Genomic DNA, 22083 nt, shown 5'->3' with positions numbered 1-22083 from the left:
GGACAGTGTGCCACCTCCACTGACAGCTGTAATCTCACAGTTCAGAGTTTCTTCCCATTTAGTTTGATGTGCAGTAGCAGAAGCATCGCAGCTCATAGAAGGTCCATGCCCTTTACTCAGTAACTTTGATCTTCTTCTCCTGCTTTACCACCAGGTTTTCCACATCTGTAGCATCCCACAATGGGCAATATTTTGTCATTAAGCAATTAGCTATATTTCTTAATTGTAAATATTGAAAAAATGTGGACATGGCCCTCCTATTTCACTGCTTATTTTGTTACAGGATTTAAAATACTCGTTTTTGAAAATACTCCTTATCTCAACCAACCCATAACCGCACCATGATTTCAGATGGCCAAAGATAGTCTTGTCTTCCATTTCCTCGTTTTATTCTATTTCTGGTAAACTGACGTTATTTCCACTTTCCATTGCCCAGAAATGTGGCACAATCTGAGGGAAGGGAGGGGTGAGCCCAGGGCAAGGCAGAGACAGTGGCCAATCACTGCGAAGATTGCCTTTTAATTTGGGGGACTGGGCTGGTAGGACTTCCCCTTTCCATCTTGGAAGTTCCTATTTCACTTCAGCTCTTGTGGAGCTTTCCAAATGAAGAAGTACTGAAAGACTTCCTAATATGACACCTCATGGGAGGGAGAGTTAGAAACCCCTTGCTTTAGTCAAGCTTTCATTTGTAACCTGTTCTCCAAACCAAATGCAAATCCCTTTCCACCAGTTACACCTTAAGCTTTGAAAAGGACTCTTCCAATGTCATCAGAGGTCACCTATGCTGAAGTGAGGTTCAAGAACAACGGGCCGTCATCTGCTGAACCCAAAGGTAAATGATCTGCCGGTGGGGTGCAAGGGCGTGTGTGCTGGGGTGTCGGCAACCGAAACGAGCCTCTGGGCGCTTCTTCCCCAGTTGTGTTGTTTTAGGACGACAGCTTGGCTATAGAATACCTTTTCAGTTTTCTGATCTGCTGTTCTATTTAAATTCGGAGCAGGCAGAATTCAGACAATTCAGGTGTGCCTCACTTTAATGGTCTCTGGTAGATTATTATTACTGGCTGGTGTCGTTATTTCTTAAATTTACACCTCTGACTTAATGATCTCAGCAGAGCTTTCAAGACAACTTGCAAAATAAAAATCCATAAACAAGCCTGATCAAAATTGGTTAGGATTGTATGCCATCTGCTCTTCACTGATCTTTGCTGGCCGATGGAAAAGGGGTGCTTCATTGTGGAAGAGACCCCAGGTTTGCCTGGGCAGGCAGTAAGCAGCCACCATCGGATCTTTCATACGCAGTAGAGAGCAGAAAGCTACAAAACTGGGTGCTTCAAAGCAGGATTCAAAGTATCTGCTGGATCCCCTGAGGGGCCTGATCTTTGGGCCCCTCAGCTACATCATCCTGGAGCTAGAGTAGCAAAAAGCTTCTAGCAAAATCCTCCCTCCCTGCCAGTTTTCTGCCCTGGCTGGTGAGAGCCATCGAGGGTCTGAGCTGCAGCACTCAATCTTTCAGACTGCCCCCTGCCAGACCCCAAGTAGAAGTGCCTTCCTCCATGTCTAAAAACGCATCACAGAGGTTCTAGACAATGGACCAGGGGTTCTAGGCTAGTCCCCTAAATGTTTCCCTGGCACCTCCTTCCCAAAGCCCAGGAAGCTTCTCTCCGGCCTAGGGAATAAGGCACGGTGCCCTGATGCTCTCCTGGTTTTGGGAAGGACAGCATCCTGTCAGAGGCCTGTTGCCTCCTTCCCAAAGCCCAGGAGGCTTCTGCCCAGGTTAGGGAGGGAAGCGCGATGCTCATGTGCACAATGCCCCCCCCCCCCGCCGCAAATCTCCCTCATAAGCCTCTGGCCCTAACTGCTCCCCTATGAAAAATTTCACCCCACCCCACTGATTCTCGAGTATCCAGGTCTTAACCAATCTCCTAAGAGCTCAAAGGGAATGGTCATGGCAGGCTTTCTGAAGGAGCGATTCTCCATAGAGGACTCTGCCAAAGGGAAGACCCTGCCTGGTTGGTCTAACATTTGATAGTCATGGTACCTAGGCCCTTGGGGTGGCTGCCTCAGATTGGGGGCAGAAAACCTTCTCCCTGAGGAAAGGTTATCATGCTTAGGGCTTCTTCATTTGGGGAAAAGGCATGATAAGAGGTATATAAAGTGGATATGTGAAAAAAGCGGACATGAATAAGTTTTCCTCCGTCTCTAACAATACCAGAACTCAAGGTCATCTTTAGGAAGCCGGCTGGTAAGAGGTTTGGGGCAGACAAGAGTGTACTTCTTGTGCAGGGCTGAAGTGTGGAAGTCACAAGCACTAGGTGGAGAAGCAAGACAAATTCACAATATTCAAACTGGGAAAGTGACCTCCATTGAAAGGTGTGGCAGCCATGCTTGACATTGAGTACTGGAGACAGTCTGCCACTGAATACTAGTGTGGGGAACACGAGGGGGGAGAGCGCTGTTGGCATCTGGCTGTCTGGCCTCTGTGGGAAATGTTCGTATGCCATGGGCTGCTTGCCCATAAAAGTATGGCACTTAAAAACCTTTCTTGGGATTTCCATCTGGAGACACGTAACCTTCAAGAAGATGGCACAAGGAGCCTTTTCCTTTTAGAGCATTCATCAAGCAGACTAGAGAAGGTGCAACTTAACCGGCAGGCATCAAGCAAAAAATGGCTTCAAAGGCAAAAACAGGAATGGTGCACATCTGTTCTGGACTAGTGGGTCTGAGAAATGAACAAAAGGCTATTTTTGCCTAAAAAGCCCCACTTCCCCAATATTCCACACACACGAATGTGCATGTCAGCTTTTTTGAACACCAGCATTCCACAAATTTCCAGCTGCCAAGCAGAATCAACTTGCATGATGCGCTTATGCCCAGCAGAATTATAGTTAATGGGGAAATACACTCAGAAACTAATTTGCATAAGTGGCCTATAGAGAATTTGTAATCTTCCCCAAAAATCTGCAGGCAGTGGATTTTTCAAAAATGATTCATAGTCACAAGGCATTTGTGTATATGAGAAGTGCAGAGCAGGCACATAAGAAGCTATTTTAGACAGTCATGTCATTGGCCTATCTAGTTCAGTAGCCAGTGTGGGCCCCCCCAGATGTTCTGAACCCCCTGTTCTCATCATCCCCAGCCGACTGTCTTCCCCATGGCCAGAGGTTGGAGGCTCCAACATAATGGGGAGGGTCCCTCTGCTCTAGACCATCTGTGCTGACTGGCAGTGATATTCCAGATTTCACAGCCCTAAATGGAAATGTCAGGGATCGAACCTGGGATTTTTGCCTGAAAAACATGTCCTCTACTCCTAAGGCATGGTCCTAAGTCATTGCTACTGAGTTGTTATGTCCCCCAAGCAACAGAGAGTCTTGTCGCACTTTAGAGACGGCTGTTGGCATATGGTTTCTAGTGCACAGAACTAGCTTTCCCATAGGTCATTATTCTTCAGCCATGTGACTGTGAGTGCAACAGTGATGCAACAGCATGATTAGACATTTTAAGGGTTAACTAGCTTGCACTGAGTGCATTTGAGTAAGTTCCCTTTACCTTTGTAATGGTGACATTTTCACTTTTCAGCATCTTCAGGAAGTGAAAAACCACTTAGTATATTCCAGAAATGCAAGCCCTGGTTTCCGTGGGTGGTGTCAGGGTTTTTGATGTTGCTCTCCATCATCCTTCTTGTTTTCATCATTGGTGAGTAAAAAGCAAACTGAACTTAAGAGAAAGGGGAAGATTCTGCTAAATGGTTGCGTAAAATTTCTGAGTAAAGCAGGGAGAAATAAAGCCTGCTAGATGTAAGTAGACTTAGTAGGTATTCTCTCCCTTTAGCAGAGAGTATGACAGCACCTAAAAGCTCTCCAGTTGACAAATGCCCTTCAAATTGATGAAGTTTGGATCGGACATGTTGTGATGAGGGGTGCACTAACATAATTAAACAGAATCCTCATTCATATTCACTCACTCTTTCCCATCCATTCAGGTAATCTCCTTTTTTTAAAAAATCTAGCACCAAAAGGTTTGACCATCATGCTCTCTTGACCATCATGGCTGATTCAGATTATCCAAAGGGAAGTCACTGGTTTGGTTGAGGATACAGTGAATGCATCATTATGTGAGAGAGTGGTGCCTGCTAATCTTAAATAATCAGTACAGTGGTACCTCGGGTTAAGAACTTAATTCGTTTTGGAGGTCCGTTCTTAAGCTGAAACTGTTCTTAACCTGAGGTATCATTTTAGCTAATGGGGCCTCCTGCTGCTGCCACGCCGCCACCGTGTGATTTCTGTTCTCATCCTGAAGCAAAGTTCTCAACCCGAGGTACTATTTCTGGGTTAGCGGAGTCTGTATCCTGAAGCGTCTGTAACCTGAGGTACCAGTGTAGTTTTTAGTGAACTAGGCAGTGGCAGCTGATCTGGCATTTTTGAAGATGTCCGTCCATTCAGGATTTACTGCAGAGGTGCCCAATTCCAGACTGTTCAGGGGTTCATCACAGTGTTAACACCTCCTTCTGCGGCCGAGCCTTTTTTCTTGGACTCTGCAGTATTATATGGTGCTGCTGTTCATTCCCTTTTCCCAGTTATCCTCAAAGGAAGTCTAAAGAAGGGATTCCTCAAAAGCCAGTTTCAGAAATCAACAGAATGGAATTGCCTCCTGAAGAGACCTGAAGGAAAAGGTGAGTCACTATGAATTAGAGGATCTGATGGGCAACAAAGGAAGCCACCTTAGTATGTGACTAAAGGCTAGACGCTTTAAAATAAAAAGTAGAGAGCCACCCCCTATTTAAAAGAGCCACTTAAAAGCAGGAATTGAACCAGAAATGCAGTTGGAATAGTCTGCCAAAAAGTTTTTAAATTATATAAGTGGTTTCTTTTTAAAACAGCAGCAACAACAACAACATTTAAATGTGTCTCACATAAAAAATCCTGAATATATTTGCCTTGATCCACTCCAGAGGGGCTAATATGTCTGCAAGTTTTATTCACTTCTGCCAAAAGAAAAAAGTTGCATATTTTCCCATAATAAATGTGGTGGTGATAAAACAACACTTCATTTTTTACTGTGTACTGTTGAGTACCCCCAGAAAACAGGACTGGTTCCAGTGTTTTGAGAACCACATAACACAAGTGGGAGCTGCAAGGAAATGCTGCAATGTGGCATGGCGCTCTTCAGGATTCTAGGCAGCTGGCCATGCCCTTTCCCCAAACACTCCATTCCACTCACTTCCCAGTTTTCCACCCATTCTCCCAGACAGTCAGCATTCCATGCCTGCTGAACTGTTTCTGATTCACTCTCGATCCCTGACTTGGTTTTTTCTGATCATTTTTTGCAGTTCTGCAAACCTGGAGGTTTCCTTAAGCCTCCTTGGGGAGCATTGCATTGGCTCTGCCACAGCATTCAGTGCATTACGCGCCCCACTGCCTTCTCCTTCCCAGTCTCCCTCTTGGTAAGCAGCAGCAATGTGCTGGTTCCAGCTGCACTTAGTTTGAAAAATAAAGCATTGCTGAGCTCCAGTCTGAGCTTGAATCCTTCACTATTCTTTGCTCCTGAGTGCTGCTTGCTCCTCAACCTTGCCTCCTAGTTCAGGCCGGAATTGTTGTTTGTTCATGACTGCTGGTTTGCCCTATCACTTCTGGGTCCCAGCTTCCAGCTCTCCTCAGACTGCTAACCACAGTTCAGCCGTGGTAGCAGGAAATGGAGTTCCCTTGCTTGTGTGCCTGGCCAGTAAAAGCTCCTCCACAGTGTGTGTCTCATTTATCATTTCTTTTCATGATACACATTGCCTTAACTGCTACTGCATGCAGGTCAAGTTTTTTCCTTTAGTATTTAAAGCCCTAAGCAACTTGGGAACTGTTTACCCAAGGACTGTGTTAGCAACTGAAATTAGACAAGTGCCTAATTAGACCCTGTGTGACCCAGTAGTTTTATGGAATATTAATAGTACTATTGCTTTTAGTTTACTGAGTCTGTCATCTTTTTTGTTTTGTCTTATTGAGCACTGCTTTGGCCACTTTTGGTTGTGTAATATAATGAAAATAAAAATAAAAATACCCTGCCCATCTGACTGGGTTGCCCCAGCTACCCTGGGGTGAATTTGGGGTTCACAAAGCCTGCCAGGTTAGGACTATATCCCCACTGAAAACCCCGTATGAAATCTGAATTATAGTGCCTATCTGAACATGTGAATTCCTGCTGGTGAGTCAAACCCTTGAACAACTAAGAAATAAACATGCAGACTTAACTCCAAGCTGCTTCCCTCACTTATGGGACTTGTCTGTTGATGTGAACAATGACACATGAGCCCGGAAATCGCTGCTGCAACCTGTGCAATCTCCCAGGCTTCAAAAGGGGAACTCTAGAAGGCGGAATGTTGTCACGTAGCTTTCAGCTGAGGACAAGTGCCCACTATCTTAATAGCAGTAAATGATGTGGTGTAGTGGTTAGAGCCTAACCTACCTCACATGGCTGTGGTGGGGATTTGAGGATGGGGAGAACACTGTACGCCACCTTGAGCTCCTTTATGCAAAAAGAAGAACAAATGATGGTTCCCCAAAGGGAAAGGTGAGCTGAGTCTGCACACTGTGAGCAGCGCTCTTTGCACCCCTTTAAATTCTGCATGTCCACTTATTTTCTGAGCCTTCCCTGTGCATGTTTTTGAAACAAAAGAAAGGATGTGCAATACTACAAATGGAACGTGCAATTTAAAAAGTGGGACAACTTAATGGAATGTGATGAAAAATAGCAAAAGAAAGATCTGGGAAAGGGCTGGGAGTGGGTGGGAGAGGCCTGTTTCCACTTGCAACAAGATTTCAGGTTGCGTCTTGTTGTCTCTGCTTTCCTTACAGAGCCACAGCTGTCATGTTGCATGGGGGACCTAGAGCAATTTGGATCCAGCTGCTACTATTTCTCCAAAGACGAAAGGACCTGGAACGAGAGCAGGGCAGAATGCATGAAGAAGGGCTTTGACTTGGTGATTATAAATTCAGAAGCTGAGCAGGTGAGCTCAGGGGCATAGCATGGGGATGGCCTCAGGCGCAAAATTGTTAGGGGCGCAAAATGTCAATGCCCAGTGCGGCTTCACTGGGCACCATTGAGAAGAGCTTCTCCACGTGAACCAGGAAGTGACCTCTCCAGACAACAGAACAACTCTTCTTATCACTGCAGCTGTTATCTCCCGTGTGATGTGGATGCTTTTAGGAAGTTGAATGCGCATGTGCCGTCCATTTCCCTCCCTCTCCCATGCCGTGTGGTGCTGGGTGAGCTGCTGTAGGTCAGCTTTCCCAACCTGGTGCCCTCCAACATGACCATTGGGCAGGGATGATGGGAGCCGTCCAACGACAACGGAAGAGTTCCAGGCTGGGGAAGCTTGTGCTACATTGATCATGCCTGGAAGCAGAATGTTAGAAGAAGCATTTCTATCTCCCACCACTCAGCTGTATTTGTGGTCTTTAGTTGCATTGGTGCTTACATGCTACGACAGGCAGCCTTGGGTTTGGGGTTTGTTTGACACAAAAGGGTCCCCAAAGATCTCTGCTCCACAAAGACAGCTAACCTGTATAGACTGCTCTGTGATTTTAATTAACCGAAAGTTTGGTTCACATTTTTGTGCAGGGTTTCCTTACAAACCGTACCCAGAACAGTCGAGTGGAAAACCTTTGTATCGGTCTCACAAGTCAGAAGGGAACAGATCAATGGCATTGGGTGGATGAGACTCCTCTTGACCCCATGCTAATGTGAGTAATACTTACATAGTAATAGTTATATTTAGCATTTATATTGTGCTTTTCAAAGGTGCTTCATAGACACACTGCAGACTGGGATGGCAGCTGAGGTTGAGCAAATACTGCTCTGTGTTGCAGAAGGCCAGGAGTGCCAGCTTGGCCCTGTGACCGTGGGTGCCCAGCGCCATAGGTGTCGCGCAGCGTTTACGGCCCTGGCACTGAAATTTGTGAGTGCCTGGCCCCTTCATGGGGAATTTTGTGGGTGCTCGGGCAACCAGGGTCCCAGGGGTTTGGCAGGGAATTTCAAACTCTCCATATTTCCTCTCACCAAGCAGTCGTGGGATAGGGATAGCACTGTGACAGAACCCTTGATCTTCTTTATTTTGGTAGTTCACAGCATTCTGGAGTGAATACTTTTTACAAAGTTAGGTGCTAGGGTTTGCTTTCATGTGCAGGAGCTCCAATCAAATCCAGTATTATGTGTGTCTTCACAAAAGGCCAAAAAAGGAACATATTTTCATTTGTGGTGGGAGTGCCCTCCGTCTCAGATGTTCTGGTTCAGTTTTTTGTTGTTGTTGAAATAAGGAATATTCTTAGAGAACCTGTTCCAGCTATACCTCAAATGGCACTATTACCGCTTTTTTAAGGTAGAAAAATTCAGAAATAAAACTATTTACTTTGTTTTACTAGTGGCCGCATGTGCTACTATGGAAGATATTAGAGGAATAGGACATTGGAAAATGGTGAGATAATGTTTGGAGAACAGCCATACGGGAAAAACGTACATGGCATGTTAGATTACTGTCTGGTAGGATTAAGCCAGAAAGCTTTGGGGCAATTTTGAGAGATCTTCTTAAATATACCAACAGGGCACAGCTGCCACACTCCTTGACAGCAGCTTCAGCCTATATGTGGAGTATGTTGAAATGGTAGGATTTTTGTAGAGTTATATTGATAATTTTATGTGTCCCAGTTTCCCCATCTTTTTAGCTCATTTCCTATGTTTATATTTTTTCTGTGACATATAAGATACACTAGTCATCTATATTATTTACATCTACTGTCCATCCAAACATTATTCACCATTTCTCCCCAACTGTGCTTTATTGTTTTCTAAACTATGTGCAAAATTAATAGAGTATTTTTTAAAAGGCAAATAGAGATTTGGTGGGGTGAGGGGGATTGGTGCAATGCGTGGCGGAGCTATATACCTATTTTTCCTTGCTGCCACCACCACCAACATACCCATAAACAAGAAATCTACAATCCTGTCACAATATATAAGTAAAAATATAGAGAGAGGATTAAATAAAAAACATATTCACCAGCACTGGTGTCCCTGGTAGCAATTAGAGAAGCAGCCTGAAGTCATTCAGACTCCAGTCAAGCTGGCTTCTCCAAATTCAGGCAGAGCCAGGTCTATGAGAATATCTTGAGGTAAGTATTTTCTTATTCCACGAGAAGCATATTTATATTGTTATTTTTCTTGGATATGTCATGCCTGTTCAGCATGATCTTTCTTTGGGGTGCTAAGTCCAAAACATCATTTTTTTGTGCTTCTAATTATCCATTTGTTGTTGTTCTCCATCTTGGCGTCTGAAAACTAAACTCTCAAAATGGCTCCATTTCTGTCCTTCTTGACTTGTTCATTGGAGACCTCTTTGATTTCCTGAGAACCCAAAGTTTAATGAGCCTTGGGTATGCCTTGTGCTATTTGGACTGATGTACAGGGCTTGTCTATTAAATCCTAGCTTTGCATCCTTCTTTCATTAATTGTCTTCTCTTTCAGGTTCTGGAGAAGCAAGGAACCTAGTAATGCTGATGAAAACTGTGTTGTCATGCATATAGGTAAAGGAAAAGGCAAGAAGATGAAGAATAACTGGAATGATGTCCAGTGTTTAGAGGCCAAGCATCATTATGTTTGTGAAACAAATACAGTATCTTTTCCCATTTAAAGGATGATCTAGAGCCAAAAGAACACTTCAAACTATTAATCATGGGCCCCCTGACTGGACAGACTGAATCCATTCTGAGCATGGGCTCCACATGAGAAAGGTGTGCATTCTCATTCCACAATTGTGCTCCAAAATAAATGTAATGTATAGAAATTTTCAAATGATAGGGAGAATCCAAAGTTCAGTAGAAAGTGATTAATATGTAGCCGTAGCATGTAGCTCCAGCCCTAACCACGTCTTCTCAGAAGTAAGTTCCATTGAATTCAATGAGATTTACCCCTAGGTAAGAGGGATTAGGATTACAGAGTAGGAGTCATTCCTGTAGCAGAATTAATTCTCAAAGTGTGAGGTTCTCAAAGTGTTCTCTCTGGCACCATGCCAGGTATCAAGGTGTATGTGTTGAGATATTTCAGCAGGAGCAGCAAGATTTTCAGCAAGGTCTAAAAGTCTACTTTTGTATATAGTGTTACACCCCCCCCCCAATCTCCGAGCAGTGCGAGTTTCTGGGCACTTGCCTAGGGTTCGCGTTTCCTTTAGAAATGAGGCACAGCAGAGACTGTGGTGTCTTTAGGATCTATGGCTTATTTACACATATATACAGCCTGAGCCTCAATGGAGGGGCTCCCAGCTTTACACTCCAAGAGGGTCTTGCTTCTCCCATGGATGCAGCCCTGGTTTCAAACAGACACAGCCATCCTGCCTGTTGCCCTGAAACTTACCTTGCTCTCCCACCCACACAACTCCTGACTCCCAGGCAGCCGCCTAGCTTGCTTCTCCGTTGCATCGCTGCTAACCGACTGAAAAACCTTTCCCCCTTCAATCCTGAAACACTACCACTTCTGCCTTTTTCTCCGCTAACTAACACAGAGCTCAGGGAGAAGGGCCCCCACCCCTCTGCCATCTTTGCTTCTGGCTCATCAGCCTGCCTTTGTTCCCTGCTGATGATTTACCTTCTCCCAGGCAATTTCTTGTGCAAGGAAAAACTGATTTGGCCTGTATTTTGGCACTGCTAAGCTCAATACCTGGCAGCCCATCTTAATGCTCCAAGCATTGATTAAACTCCCACTAGACCCAGGAATTCAGGGGAGTCAAGGTGCCCACAAACGCATAACAATATTGAAAGATATAAAGATATTGATCCTATGATGGAGGGGCTCATTGCATTAGCACCCCAAGAGGGTCTTGCTTCTCCCAGAGCCGGAGCCGTGGATTCCAGCAGAAATCAGGCCTGGCTCTGCCCAGCCTGCAGCCTGCCAGCTTCTATGTTCTAGCTCACCTAACTTCACTCTCAACTCTGAGCTTTGTCTTCTAACTACTGGTGAATGAATGAATGAAACTTTATTTGCGTTAGCCATTGGCCATAGCAATAAAAAAGCATTACGATGTACACAAAACACAATAAAAGTCAATTATAATAAAACACAGTTTAGGGTCCTGAATCATCAGTCAAACAGTGGATCTTGTTCTGATTGCCCCAGCTAAAAACCTTGCAACCTTTGCTATCGTCTGCTCCTCTTGATCTGCCAGGAGAAAAGACACTGTGGACAACCCAGAATGGACAATAAGAGAGGGGTGAGTTGAGGGAGTTGGCCGCCCATCTGCTATCTAACACGAAGGCCATGACCTCAGGAGGAAGCTGGCTTGGCCATGCCAGAAACTGAATCTTTGCTGCAGTGTGTGATGCTTTACAACTGACTGGCCTTCAGGATATTTGGAAGTAGTGTTGTAAAAGAGCAGCCAATCATTTGTCCTCAGGATGGAGAATCTGCAAATATAAGTTTTAGTGCACAGTTGTAATCAACAACTGTAGTAGTAAATCAACAGCAACAAGACGAACAAAGCCTTGTAAAGGAAGATTAGCTGCCAGAATTTGCTGTTCCTTACTTGGTAAGGATGAGAAAGATCCTGCCTCAGAGTTTTTGGGTCACTTTTGCATCCACCTTAGAGACCTGGGAGACTGTTTGTGTGTGTGTGTGTGTGTGTGTGTGTGGTGTGTGTGTGTGTTGCCATTTGACACGTTTTTTTAATCTTCAAACTGTCCAGGCAGGGAGGAGAGGGGTGTTGCAAAGCAAGACTTTGCAGCCGGGAAGACAGAAGCAGCCATATAGTTATAAACTGGATAATTTGCTTTAATATTTGCAGCAGAAGCAAGGAGGAAAGGGGAAAGAGAAACAAAACTCACAACTTGGGAAGGCCACTTGCAGTTCCTTTTTAGTGAGGTTTTAGCGAGTATTAAAGGCTGCTGCTTATTCCAAGAAGGGGAGCAAAGGAAGTGGTGCAGTTCTATAAGTGACAGCTCCAACTTGCAGTGGAGAAATGACTTTACAATGACTAACTGGGCTCTTTGTGAGAGAAAGCCCAGTTGAGAATGTGCCGGGCTGGGTGCCTCTTCTTGAAAGTTCATAGTGATCATATGCCTTGTCATGAAGTCTGTCAGATGCTGGAACTTTTAGTACACACGATGGCCAAGTGCTACAGATTTTACACTTGTTGCAACTGGAATCCATATTTTCACTATCATTAAGCAATAGCTTTAATACAGCAAAGTTCGAAGCAAAAGAATCTGCCAAACGGTGGTCTGGCCGAAGAAATTCTGCAGCAGAGAAGTTGGAGACAGAGCAGTTATTGGAGAAGACAAAGCTAAGAAGGTGCAGAAGGCAAGTCCAAAGGCGGAAGTAAAAGGAAGAGAGGAAGCAGGCAGCATATTGGTCAGAGAAACTGTCAATATATTTAATAATATTGGTTAGAGTACTCATTCTCAAACTTTTTCCTCTGAGCCACACTTTCAGAATTTTTTTTGCTCGCAGCACACCAAATTCTTTATTGCTAAGAAACACATGGGAAAACACAACTAGGATTGTCCTCAGTATCACTTGATGCCCTTGCTTTCCTTTTGAAAATATTTCTACGTGAATTATGCAAATAAATATTTTGATATTATACTACAATGCTTTCCTTGAATCTTCCTGCCACACCCTTTGAAAACCACTGGGATCGAGCAATCCAACCACTGGTAAATGCTTTTGAAGCCTGTTGATTTTAAACACACAGTTAAACCTCTCCCACTGAAATGTATGAACCTGAAATCATTGGATTGTCCTTTCATTCTGCTAAGCCATAAAAAGACTATTGCCACAAACAATACAGTTTGAGAGTATTGTGCTATTTATGTTAATATTTTGTCTTGGATAATAAGACTCCAAGAGCTGCTTTAAGATTCATGCATGAAAATATGGACCAGATTGTTTCCTGATATGTTAGCTAGCTGCCAGATTATGAGTTTATGTAGACACAATGCAGAAAACAGTGCTGTATAAAGAACACCCATAAAAGGAGATGGAGACAGCCAGGTGACTTCATAATCATTTCCACTTTTATTATGTATCATAGCTATACTATAGGACCCGTAACAGGAAAGAGGCACTAATCATAAAAAAGCATTAGGCAAATCATCAAACCCAAATCAGCAGCAAGCAATTTTAAGCAGAATTCATCTTGAAGTTGATTCAATTTAATTGTGTCATTCAGATTCATCCCATTTTACTGTGTCATTCAGATTTTTTCATTCAGATCCAAGCTCTTCTGATTCCTCATGGAGACAGATACTGCTTCATTGGATTCTCTGCCCATGGGGGAAAGGTTCTGGCCAGCTTCTGAGAAAGCTCTTTCTTAATAGGCCACTTCCAGGCTTGAAAGAAGGGGGCTAGATCTCTCTTCACTTGCTGGGAGAACTTTTCTGCCCACAGATTCATCTTGGACTCGTTGTCTTCTGGGATTTGGGTCATTTTTTGGTACTCAGCAAAAATGCGCATGTAGGGCTCCCATCCAAATGCCTCCTGCAGCTGAAAATCAGGAAAAAAATGTGTATTCAGTCCCTTTCTTAAGTACTTCATAATGGCTTCTGTATACAAAGTAAGGAAGAGGTACCCATAAGTTATGCTCAGAATGCCCTTTTTGTCTAATATTTTGTTGCATGCCACCCCAATCTCTGAGTGGTGCAAAATTCCAGGGCTCCCAGGCACTTACCCAAGGTTCATGTTTCCCCAGAATGAGGGACAACGGAGACTGTGCTGTTTTTATGATATAGGGTTCATTTACACATATATACAACCTGAACCTACAATGGTGGCGGTCATAGCATTAGCAGCCCAAGAGGTTCTTGCTTCTCCCATAGCCACAGCCTTCGATTCCCACAGAAACCAGGCATGCTATGTTAATATACTTTTATTGCATTTTACCTGCAAATATGGTTCCAGTGCAGTAAACAGCTCAAAGTCCTTTAGCTGGCCATTTTTAATGTAATTTTCAATCCTTTTCTTTCTGAGCTCCGGCAGAAGTTCCTCATGGGCCCTTTCTCTTGGGGTGTTCAGGACAGTCTCATTTACATAGACAGACCATAGATTGCAGGTGGCTTCAGTGGTGTGAGGTGGAAAATCCCATCCGGGCTGCTGCTGGTTGTGCCCTAGCTCATGAATGGGGCCCCATAGGCCATTGGCATGTATGGACTGCACATCTATCATCTCTTGCACTGACACCAAGTGAAGCATGATTGGGTAGCCAGAATGCATCCAACCTAAGGAGCAGTGAGTGAGGAGAAAGACACACAAAATAGACCCTTAGGAGCTGAATGCCAAGGAACCAGCTGTAGATAAAACATAGTCTAAGCATGCAGTTGAGGGCCATCCTTTGGAAACCATGGCAACACAAATGGCTTTCTGGTTAGGTGATGTTGTCTCTTGGGAAACATGAGGAAACTACTCAGATCAATGTGCTTAAATGTTGTTGGCGCAGAGCAGGCATTGGCTAAGGCACCAAGCCAGCCATGTTTAGGATTTGTGCATTAGCCTGTGTGCCTTGCCTTTTGAGAGTAGGACAGAAGACTGAATTCTCTTCTATCTTCCATCATGGTTCCTAGCCTCCTTCCTACCAAGGCACTTGACCCAATCCAAACTTGCTTAGTTAGGTGCTTGTATCAAATGGCCTCAGGCTATGCCCCATTATAATGGAACACGTTGACAACTAAAGGAAATCAGAAGAGACCTAGTCCAGCAGCTTGTTCTCACAGTGGCCAACTAGATGCTTGTGGGAAACCAGCTTTTGTGAAAAGAAGTGTTCGTATAGCAAACAGGCTTCCTTAGGGCAAAGGTTCATGTGGTCTGAGGGAGAATGACATGAAAGACCTTTGGGCAAGGAGGACCTATGGCAGTGGTGTGGAGTTGCCTGGCCTGTGGGACAATCTTGGCCAGCCAGTTTGGCCCACAAGACCATTAAGAAAACAACCCATCTGTCAATCAGCTGGTGTCACTGTGATGGAGAGTATGATGTCAGTTGATGGTTTCAATTATTCAAGGTTTTCCTCCCTCTTGCTGAAATGGAGGCGTATGCCCCTGGTTTTGGCAGCAGTTTCAATGCAAATCCTTTGTCACTGGGAAGGTGACTGGACTGATACTCCTGCTTAGGAGTCTCTCCCTCCTCTCCATTTCCCCCCCTCCAACTTTGGGACTTCAAAGCATCAAAAGGGTGGACATCTTTGTGACAGCTGGTGATTTGACAGGTGGCTCCACTCACCCATCAAAACTGGCCAATCTTAGTAAGGATCTGACTTGTAGATCCAAAAAAGACCCGTACGCTTGACCTAAGGGAAGCTATAGCTGTACTCTCACAGGGCGATACATGTAGATTGCTCACTGCCAAGCCCTAGGATGTGAAACGGGTGGCACAGATCCAAGGGAGTCTGGTAGAATGCCAAATTCCTCTTATGCATGCCTGGCCCTTCAGACTACAACTCCCAGAAATCTTCAGGGGTAAGTCAGGAGAGTGAAATGGCTAAATAACTAGCTAGCTTAAGTTTCCAGCACATCAGTGCCCTCTGGACTGCTTTTCTAGGATGAGTTGCACTTGTCTAAAAACTGCTGCATTGTGCAAAATGCCACTTTCAGCCACATATGTATGAATTTTTAAATATTGTACTTGCCAACTGATATTTGAACATCTGCCACAATTCTCTCTGGCCTGGGGAAAACAGCAGGGACGGATGCTAACTTGGCCACTGCCTTCATCATGTTGTCCCAGATGGTGAGAAGAACCCCAGGATTGTCCATAGTCCGCACATTGTCTGCTGGCACTGTCAAAATAACGTTTGTGGTTTCTAGCTCAGCCCAGGGAGCAGGAAAGTGGCGGATAGTGTTCTGCCAGGCAGATGTGCTGGTTTCACCTAGTGAAATATTTTAAAGGGAGATGTTTATTTTGAAAAAAACACATTGCGTACTTTTCCATTATACAAATAACACAAAGTAATTAGGCAAGTTCATTTAAAAGAAAAAAATAACCAGTCTCTAAAAAAGAAACTACAGATAACACTCATTAACAGTATTTGCATCCATTCATGGAAAGAAGGGGATTCACAAGTCCTGGAGTGCCTCAGCTGATTCCACCATCCTTTCAAAGTACAGGCCAGGTGGCACTTCAGGCTGAAGGCAGCAATGGATGTCAGGTTCATTGCAATGATAGGAGGAGCTGCAAAGTGTTCGTAAGTGGCTGCAAAGAGAGGAGCAGTTCTTGGAAACACCAACAGAATTTAGACATGGCAGCTGGTCCTTTGGAGATCCGTTATGGTTACAGAAGTTGCACAAAGATGCTCAGATATTACAACAAAGGTGAAAACAATCACACGTGATCAGGTGTGGTGCATGAGAACGTGGCTTGGTGGTGGAACAGAAGGACCAACCCACACTCCAGGCCTGCCCCACACACTGTTTGTTAAGGATTAATGCGTGGGGTGGAGTGGGGGACAGGCTGAAATGGTGCAATAGTGAGGCTATGGCACTCTGAACATATTCAAAAGTACTTTTTAAAAATTGTATCATATTACTTTATCTCTCTCCCTCTAAGAAGAATGGCCAAAGAGGTCGGAAAGTCTAGAGGGGGCAGTATCTGCAAGATTTGTTTTTCTATGAGCAGCACCAGGCAAGAAACTGGCAGCATCGGACTGTGTGCACCTGCTGTGCTCTGCGGAGCTCCCAGAATGCAGTGGGGCTCCTACCAGCTTGCCAATTCCCTTACGTTTGAATTCAGATCCATTTCCTATAGTTCAAAGGACATTTCCAGGGCATCCCTATGCAAGTCTACTCAGAAATAAGTGTCACTGAGACTTCTGCACAACCCACAAGAAGGTGTGTACTTTCCTTCTTACCATGTTTGTAATAAGGTGCCTGGACCGCTCCTTTGATGGTAACAGAGATCAGGCCCACGGATGACTTCTCTGGCACAATGATGTATAAGAGGCCACCCCACAGGCTGGAGACTTCCACGCTCTGAGCCTTAACTTCAAACCTCCTTGTCACTACAGGAGCACGTTTCAGCTCCTCAGCATCACTTAAGTCATCCGAATGACAACCAATCTGCACCTAGAGAAAGGAAGTGTGATGCTTCAAATCAGACTTTGCTACAAAAGACAATGGGCCATTAAACACTGTTTGGTCTGCTGTGTCCCTTTGGCATGACTCCCATCTTGAAACTGATGTGTTGATACTAAGTTAGAAAGATCCAGGGATAGAAAGAATCCGTTTCCGTGCAGTGCATTGATTGTCTACTCAGCAGCGAGTTTAATTGGGATTTATTCCCAGGTGAGCCTTATTCCCAGGTCTTACAGATCAGGGTCAGTCCTCTCAATCAGGAGTGCCAATATTGGGGGGGGGGGAGCAGGGAAGGCCCTGCCCCACATAATCGATCACATGATGTGGTGCATGCACACCATTTGTATGACAATGCCTATCAACTTGGGGGAAGCCTGGCACCCTTAAATATTTTTTTTGGGGGGGGGCAAAGACCTCTCCGCCCCTAGGAGTTGGCTCCTAGCTCTCAATGATTGTCTTCAACAAACAGAAAGTGGAAGAATGCAAGGTATAGCATGCTAGAGGTACCTATTGTGTCTTCTGACACAATAATTTCACAAGAAATTCCAGCCCCCAAAGTAGATCTGAGCCATATAGTAAAAACAGTACAGAGTCTGCTGTTTGCAATTCAGCTGAAGTTATTGCAAGTTGGTTAGCACCTGTAATTTAGCACCGATGGCATTGTAGGGAAATAGCAAGCTGGCTGTTTTCATTGGGGGGACATAGAGGCCCGTGCTTCTCCATGCTTCATTTCCTGCAAAGAGGTCAAAGCAGTTGACACACAGAGTATAAATCAGTCAAAAGTTGTTCGGTACAAATAAAACAGTTTAGTTAGCTTTCCTTTTCAAAAATACTTTCCCACTGAGTCCAAGACTTCAAACTTTGTATAGGTTAACTAGAGATTTTACTATATAATCCTTGGAATGTCTTGTAAGCAACAGGAGGATGTCAATTTCTTTGGCTCTGATCCCACCATTTCTCCAAAATGGCGTCTGTGCTGCTCCTGCACGGCCCCAACGTTGTTCAGAAGTAATTCTCTCTGGGTTTGGTGGGGCTTATCCCCAGAACAAAGCTTCAGGAAGCTGGACTTTATTAGAATTCAGTTAGTTACCATATTTCCCAGAGAACATATCTGCATATTTACATATTCTAAATAGCCTGTGGTTTGTTGTAAAGAGAGGTCCTGAGTATACAAACAAAACATCCCTATTAGACGGCAGCATGAAGCTCCAGTTACGTCATTCCCGGAAGTCCCACAATCAGGAGCCAAATGAGAAATGGTTTTCAGAACACCGTTCACCTTGCACCCCCTATTTCAATCCAAAAGTTTGTTGTGTTAACCTTTCAGCTCAGCAGTAATTATTCACACATATTGCAGGTGAGGAATGAACTGAGTTTTGCCTTGCTCAGGGTCACTATGACTTTATGGCTGAGACAATATTTCAACAAGGCCCTTCCCAGCTTATGGCAAATTCTCAGGATGTCAGATACTGTATTCAGATAGCTAAAGCCAGCAGATCAAGCAATGAGATGAGGGAAAAATCGAAAATACCGGTACTTCTTACCATTATTCTTTCCATTTATTCTGATAGTTTGAGGAGGGGAAATAGGGTAAGTTGCTCCAAGCTGTTGATTCAGGCTGGGCGCTAGCTTCTGGAATTCTGGGGAAACGTTGTAGAGCTCTGAAGACAGCCTGATAAAAAATGCCTCCTCTGAACTGGATTTGATGGGCTTGCTTGCACTGATCTCAGGAATTCCCCTGGACTTCATCAGCTCCATCAGATCTTCATGCACAGAGAATATAGCAGGGGATTCAGCAGCTGGGATCTTTATCAGTGTAACCAAATCTTGTCCTAGCTTCTTAAGCCATGAGGAATATGGTGACTTCAGAGCTTGGCGGTTCTCAATGTGTTGCTGGAATTGGAAGAAGGCTTTCCGGAAGTGATAGGCCAAAGCAACTTCTCTGGCTGGTCTAGCTGGGAAGATTTCATCAGGTGAGCTGATGTCATTTCCAAGGATCCCAATTCCAAATTTCTCCAGTATTTTGTTTCCTGGAAACTCAGTAATAATACTGGAACCAGTATTTTCATCAGCACTTGACCAGGCTTGTCCGCCAATCAGGAGTCCACCACCTTCAGAGACAAACTCTTGGATTTTTTCCACCTCTGTGTCATAGTAGGCTGTGCAGCAATACACACTGAGGCCATCTTTAAGGCCTGTTAGCTCACACGTGATCTTCGCTTGATCTAGCATGGAGTAAAGGTCCTGGAGATAATCTCCAACACCCACCTTTCCTCCCTTCCCAGAACTAAGCCACCGGATTGCATTGAGGACGAAAGGTTTCATGGATGGTGTGCTAAACAGGTTTTCATGAGCACTTACGATAACCCGTCCCCTCCCATAACGAGCAGCTGCAAGAAATGACTGGTTGGCATCATCTATGGCAACTGGAAATGCCAAGGTTCCATGGATTAGCAGCTCAGATGGAACACCATCCTGTATCTTGAATTCCTTCACTCCACTAAGAAGAGCTGTTAAATCACTTTGGATATCTAATCCATGCCTGGAAGAAAAGCAATATCAATTCTTATCATGAGGAGTAACACTATATGGCAAGACAGCATCTTATTGTCCTTTCTGAAGGATCTCAAGAGACTCTTACAATTTCATGTACAGTATATACTTTCAAATACAACAAATTGCAGTTTTGTCACTAGGATTTATATGTAATTTCCTGCTGGAATTCATTGCTTTACATTTTCCCTAGCAGATTCCTTAGACTTCTACAGTGGCAGTTCCAGAAGAGCCAGACCTTTTCCAATGAGAGATACGTACGCCCCACTGGCATGATTTGCTCTTTTTGCTGTATGGCCAGCAAGATGCAAGAGGAAACTTGGCTTCAGTGATTATCAAAATCATTCTTTTGGGCGCAGGGCTCATCCTGACCACCAGTACCTTACATGGGCTGGCAGGTGAGCTGGCCTGGCTAATTTGTATGTAACTTGTTTTTTATTCGCATGTCTCCCAAGGTAGGTTTTGGGAGGGGGGGAAACTTCTGGGAACTTTTCTGGGAACCTCAAAGGTGGGGTTTGTGAGAGAGAGTTTTACATCCCTGACAATCTTTTCTCACACAGGTTTGAAATCCAAGCACTGTCAGATCCCTTGGCTTCTCCGTTACATTCCAGAAGAGAACATTAAGGCTCTGCAACAGCAACAAACTGAGATGGGAGGAAGCCCACCTTTTGTGGAGGACCCTGTGCAGCATCTGACTGCTTCTCCTATTGTATGCAGGGGAGCCCCATAATTCAACTACATACATCCAATAAAGAGAAATTAAAACCCTTCAGGTGGAAAACAGAAGGAAGGAAAGGCAACCTGGATTTTGTCCCTGGAATATTTTGTCCCCACCCCTTTAAGCTAAAGGCTTAAATCCATAATTTGTGGGCATTCCTACTTCCCCCAGGTCATTTTAAGCCCTGAAATTGGTTCACATTAGCCAATATTTTTTGACAACCCCTCCCCTGGGAAAACTCACTTGCACGGCAGATAAAGAGGCACCTTGGTGTCTACAGGTATAGAATAATATAATCCCAACTCCCTGCAATATGTGAATCACAACTATTATGAGCAATTTAATCCTCAGTGCCTAGCAAACAAGTCACAGTAAGTGAGACTTTGATGGACACCTAACACCACCTCTTAGGGCCAGCAGGAGAAAGCTCTGCTGGATGAAATGGGAGGCTGCCCTGTGTGCCAGGGAAGTCTTGCTTTTTTCATTGCCTCCACCACTACCACAAAGCAGACTTCAATTCTTACCTGTGTTTGGTCACAAGTTTTGCATATGTATGTATGTATGTATGTATACGTGTGTGTGTGTGCGCGCACACACACACACGGATGGAATGTTGGGAATTGGCTTGCGGGGTTTTTTAAAATGCAAAATGCAGATAAGAGGTTTACTCACTGGGTGATAAGTGGAATCCTCGGCATTTGTGCGGACACAGGGAAGATCCCATTGCCTCCCATGTTGCCAGTGAAGTACACACCAGCCACACTCGCCACCCGGTTGCCAGGAAACCCAAGCAGCACGTTCTTCATGCCATGTTGACTTGCCCAGTGCCAGGCCTGCCCTGCGATGAGCAGGCCCCCACCACTCTTCACAAACTGCACAAGGTCATCTGCGTGCAACTCCTCGTAGGCATCTGTGCAGTAGACTCCCAGGGAGGACCCCAGCGCTGCCCCTGCCTGCACTTTCACACCATCGCGGAGGAGCATTTGAGAGAGGGAATCCAAGCTTGCATGGACACCCACCTGCGCTGCCCCGGAGGGCTTGAGCCACTGCAAAACATTTCTAATGAATGGCAAGAGCTGGGGAGTTTTCAGGGCATCTTCATGGGAGACAACTACCATGCGCCCCTTCCCGTACTGGGATGCAGCAATTAGCACTTGCCCACTTGCATCCACAAGGACAGGGAAAGCTTTATCTCCTGTAAGCAGAAGCTCACAAGGCTGGAACCCCCCACTAAAGTCAAAAGAAGGAACGCCCTTAACTAGAGCTGCATAAGAATTTTTGAAATCCATGTCAGATGTTTGGAATGGATCGTTGAATGCTGGAGCTGAAAGAAAGATAGAGAGAGAATGCAACACATCTAATTAGCACCTGCAACTCCCCGTTACATCCATACTTCCCCATAAAAAAATTAATGAGTACAAAATATTACCAAACTTGAGTTCCTCTCTAGAACTGCCGGTGCGCAGTGACAAAGTTTGGGTGCCTTTATACCCAACAGCTAGCTTTTTTGGGGGTGGGGTGGGGGGAACACAATGGGTGTGGGAGTAGCTTTAGGCCAATCAGAAGCCCATGCCAAGTACCTGTCAGTAAGTTAGTAACAGCACTATAATCCCCTTTAAGCTTTTCCTTGTTCCTATACCTAGAAATGGTTAAATATAAAAAAGCAGTGGTTTATTGTATTAACATGTCCAGAATTGAGGAAGGAAAATTAAACCCCTTTTGAAATT

The 22083-nt window shown here is 44.6% G+C and overlaps 2 protein-coding genes across 2 annotated transcripts; one reads left to right on the top strand and one right to left on the bottom strand.

Annotated features, from left to right (window-relative positions):
- Positions 1 to 217: 217 nt before the first annotated feature.
- Positions 218 to 12612, top strand: CLEC4A (C-type lectin domain family 4 member A). The gene is made up of 6 exons (XM_083399178.1): positions 218 to 832; positions 3577 to 3693; positions 4574 to 4669; positions 6840 to 6991; positions 7606 to 7727; positions 9505 to 12612. Exons 1-6 carry the CDS (start codon positions 763 to 765, stop codon positions 9668 to 9670), a joined length of 723 nt encoding a protein of 240 aa, XP_083255304.1. The 5' UTR covers positions 218 to 762; the 3' UTR covers positions 9671 to 12612.
- Positions 12613 to 13021: 409 nt separating this feature from the next.
- On the bottom strand, positions 13022 to 21821 carry LOC310657445 (TRPM8 channel-associated factor 2-like). The gene is made up of 8 exons (XM_083398046.1): positions 21786 to 21821; positions 21029 to 21680; positions 18630 to 19627; positions 17724 to 17818; positions 16863 to 17076; positions 15645 to 15884; positions 13909 to 14243; positions 13022 to 13512 (listed from the first exon to the last, which is right to left on the bottom strand). Exons 2-8 carry the CDS (start codon positions 21643 to 21645, stop codon positions 13261 to 13263), a joined length of 2751 nt encoding a protein of 916 aa, XP_083254172.1. The 5' UTR covers positions 21646 to 21680; positions 21786 to 21821; the 3' UTR covers positions 13022 to 13260.
- Positions 21822 to 22083: the final 262 nt, after the last annotated feature.

Source organism: Podarcis tiliguerta (genome assembly GCF_965153285.1).
Source record: "Podarcis tiliguerta genome assembly, chromosome: 9".
Lineage (NCBI taxonomy): Eukaryota > Metazoa > Chordata > Lepidosauria > Squamata > Lacertidae > Podarcis > Podarcis tiliguerta.
Note: the sequence above shows the minus strand (reverse complement) of the source record. Positions and strands in the feature narration are given on the sequence as shown.

Bases quoted from the DNA above. Each gene is read 5' to 3' on its own strand.
- CLEC4A (XM_083399178.1), top strand. From the start codon at position 763: ATGTCATCAGAGGTCACCTATGCTGAAGTGAGGTTCAAGAACAACGGG. The intron at 6,992-7,605 runs GTGAGCTCAGGG...ATTTTTGTGCAG, and splicing joins TAAATTCAGAAGCTGAGCAG to GGTTTCCTTACAAACCGTAC. The intron at 7,728-9,504 runs GTGAGTAATACT...CTTCTCTTTCAG, and splicing joins CCTCTTGACCCCATGCTAAT to GTTCTGGAGAAGCAAGGAAC.
- LOC310657445 (XM_083398046.1), bottom strand. From the start codon at position 21,645: ATGGATTTCAAAAATTCTTATGCAGCTCTAGTTAAGGGCGTTCCTTCT. The intron at 17,819-18,629 runs GTAAGAAGTACC...ACCTCTTTGCAG, and splicing joins AATAAATGGAAAGAATAATG to GAAATGAAGCATGGAGAAGC. The intron at 15,885-16,862 runs GTAAGAAGGAAA...ATATTTCACTAG, and splicing joins GGCACCTTATTACAAACATG to GTGAAACCAGCACATCTGCC.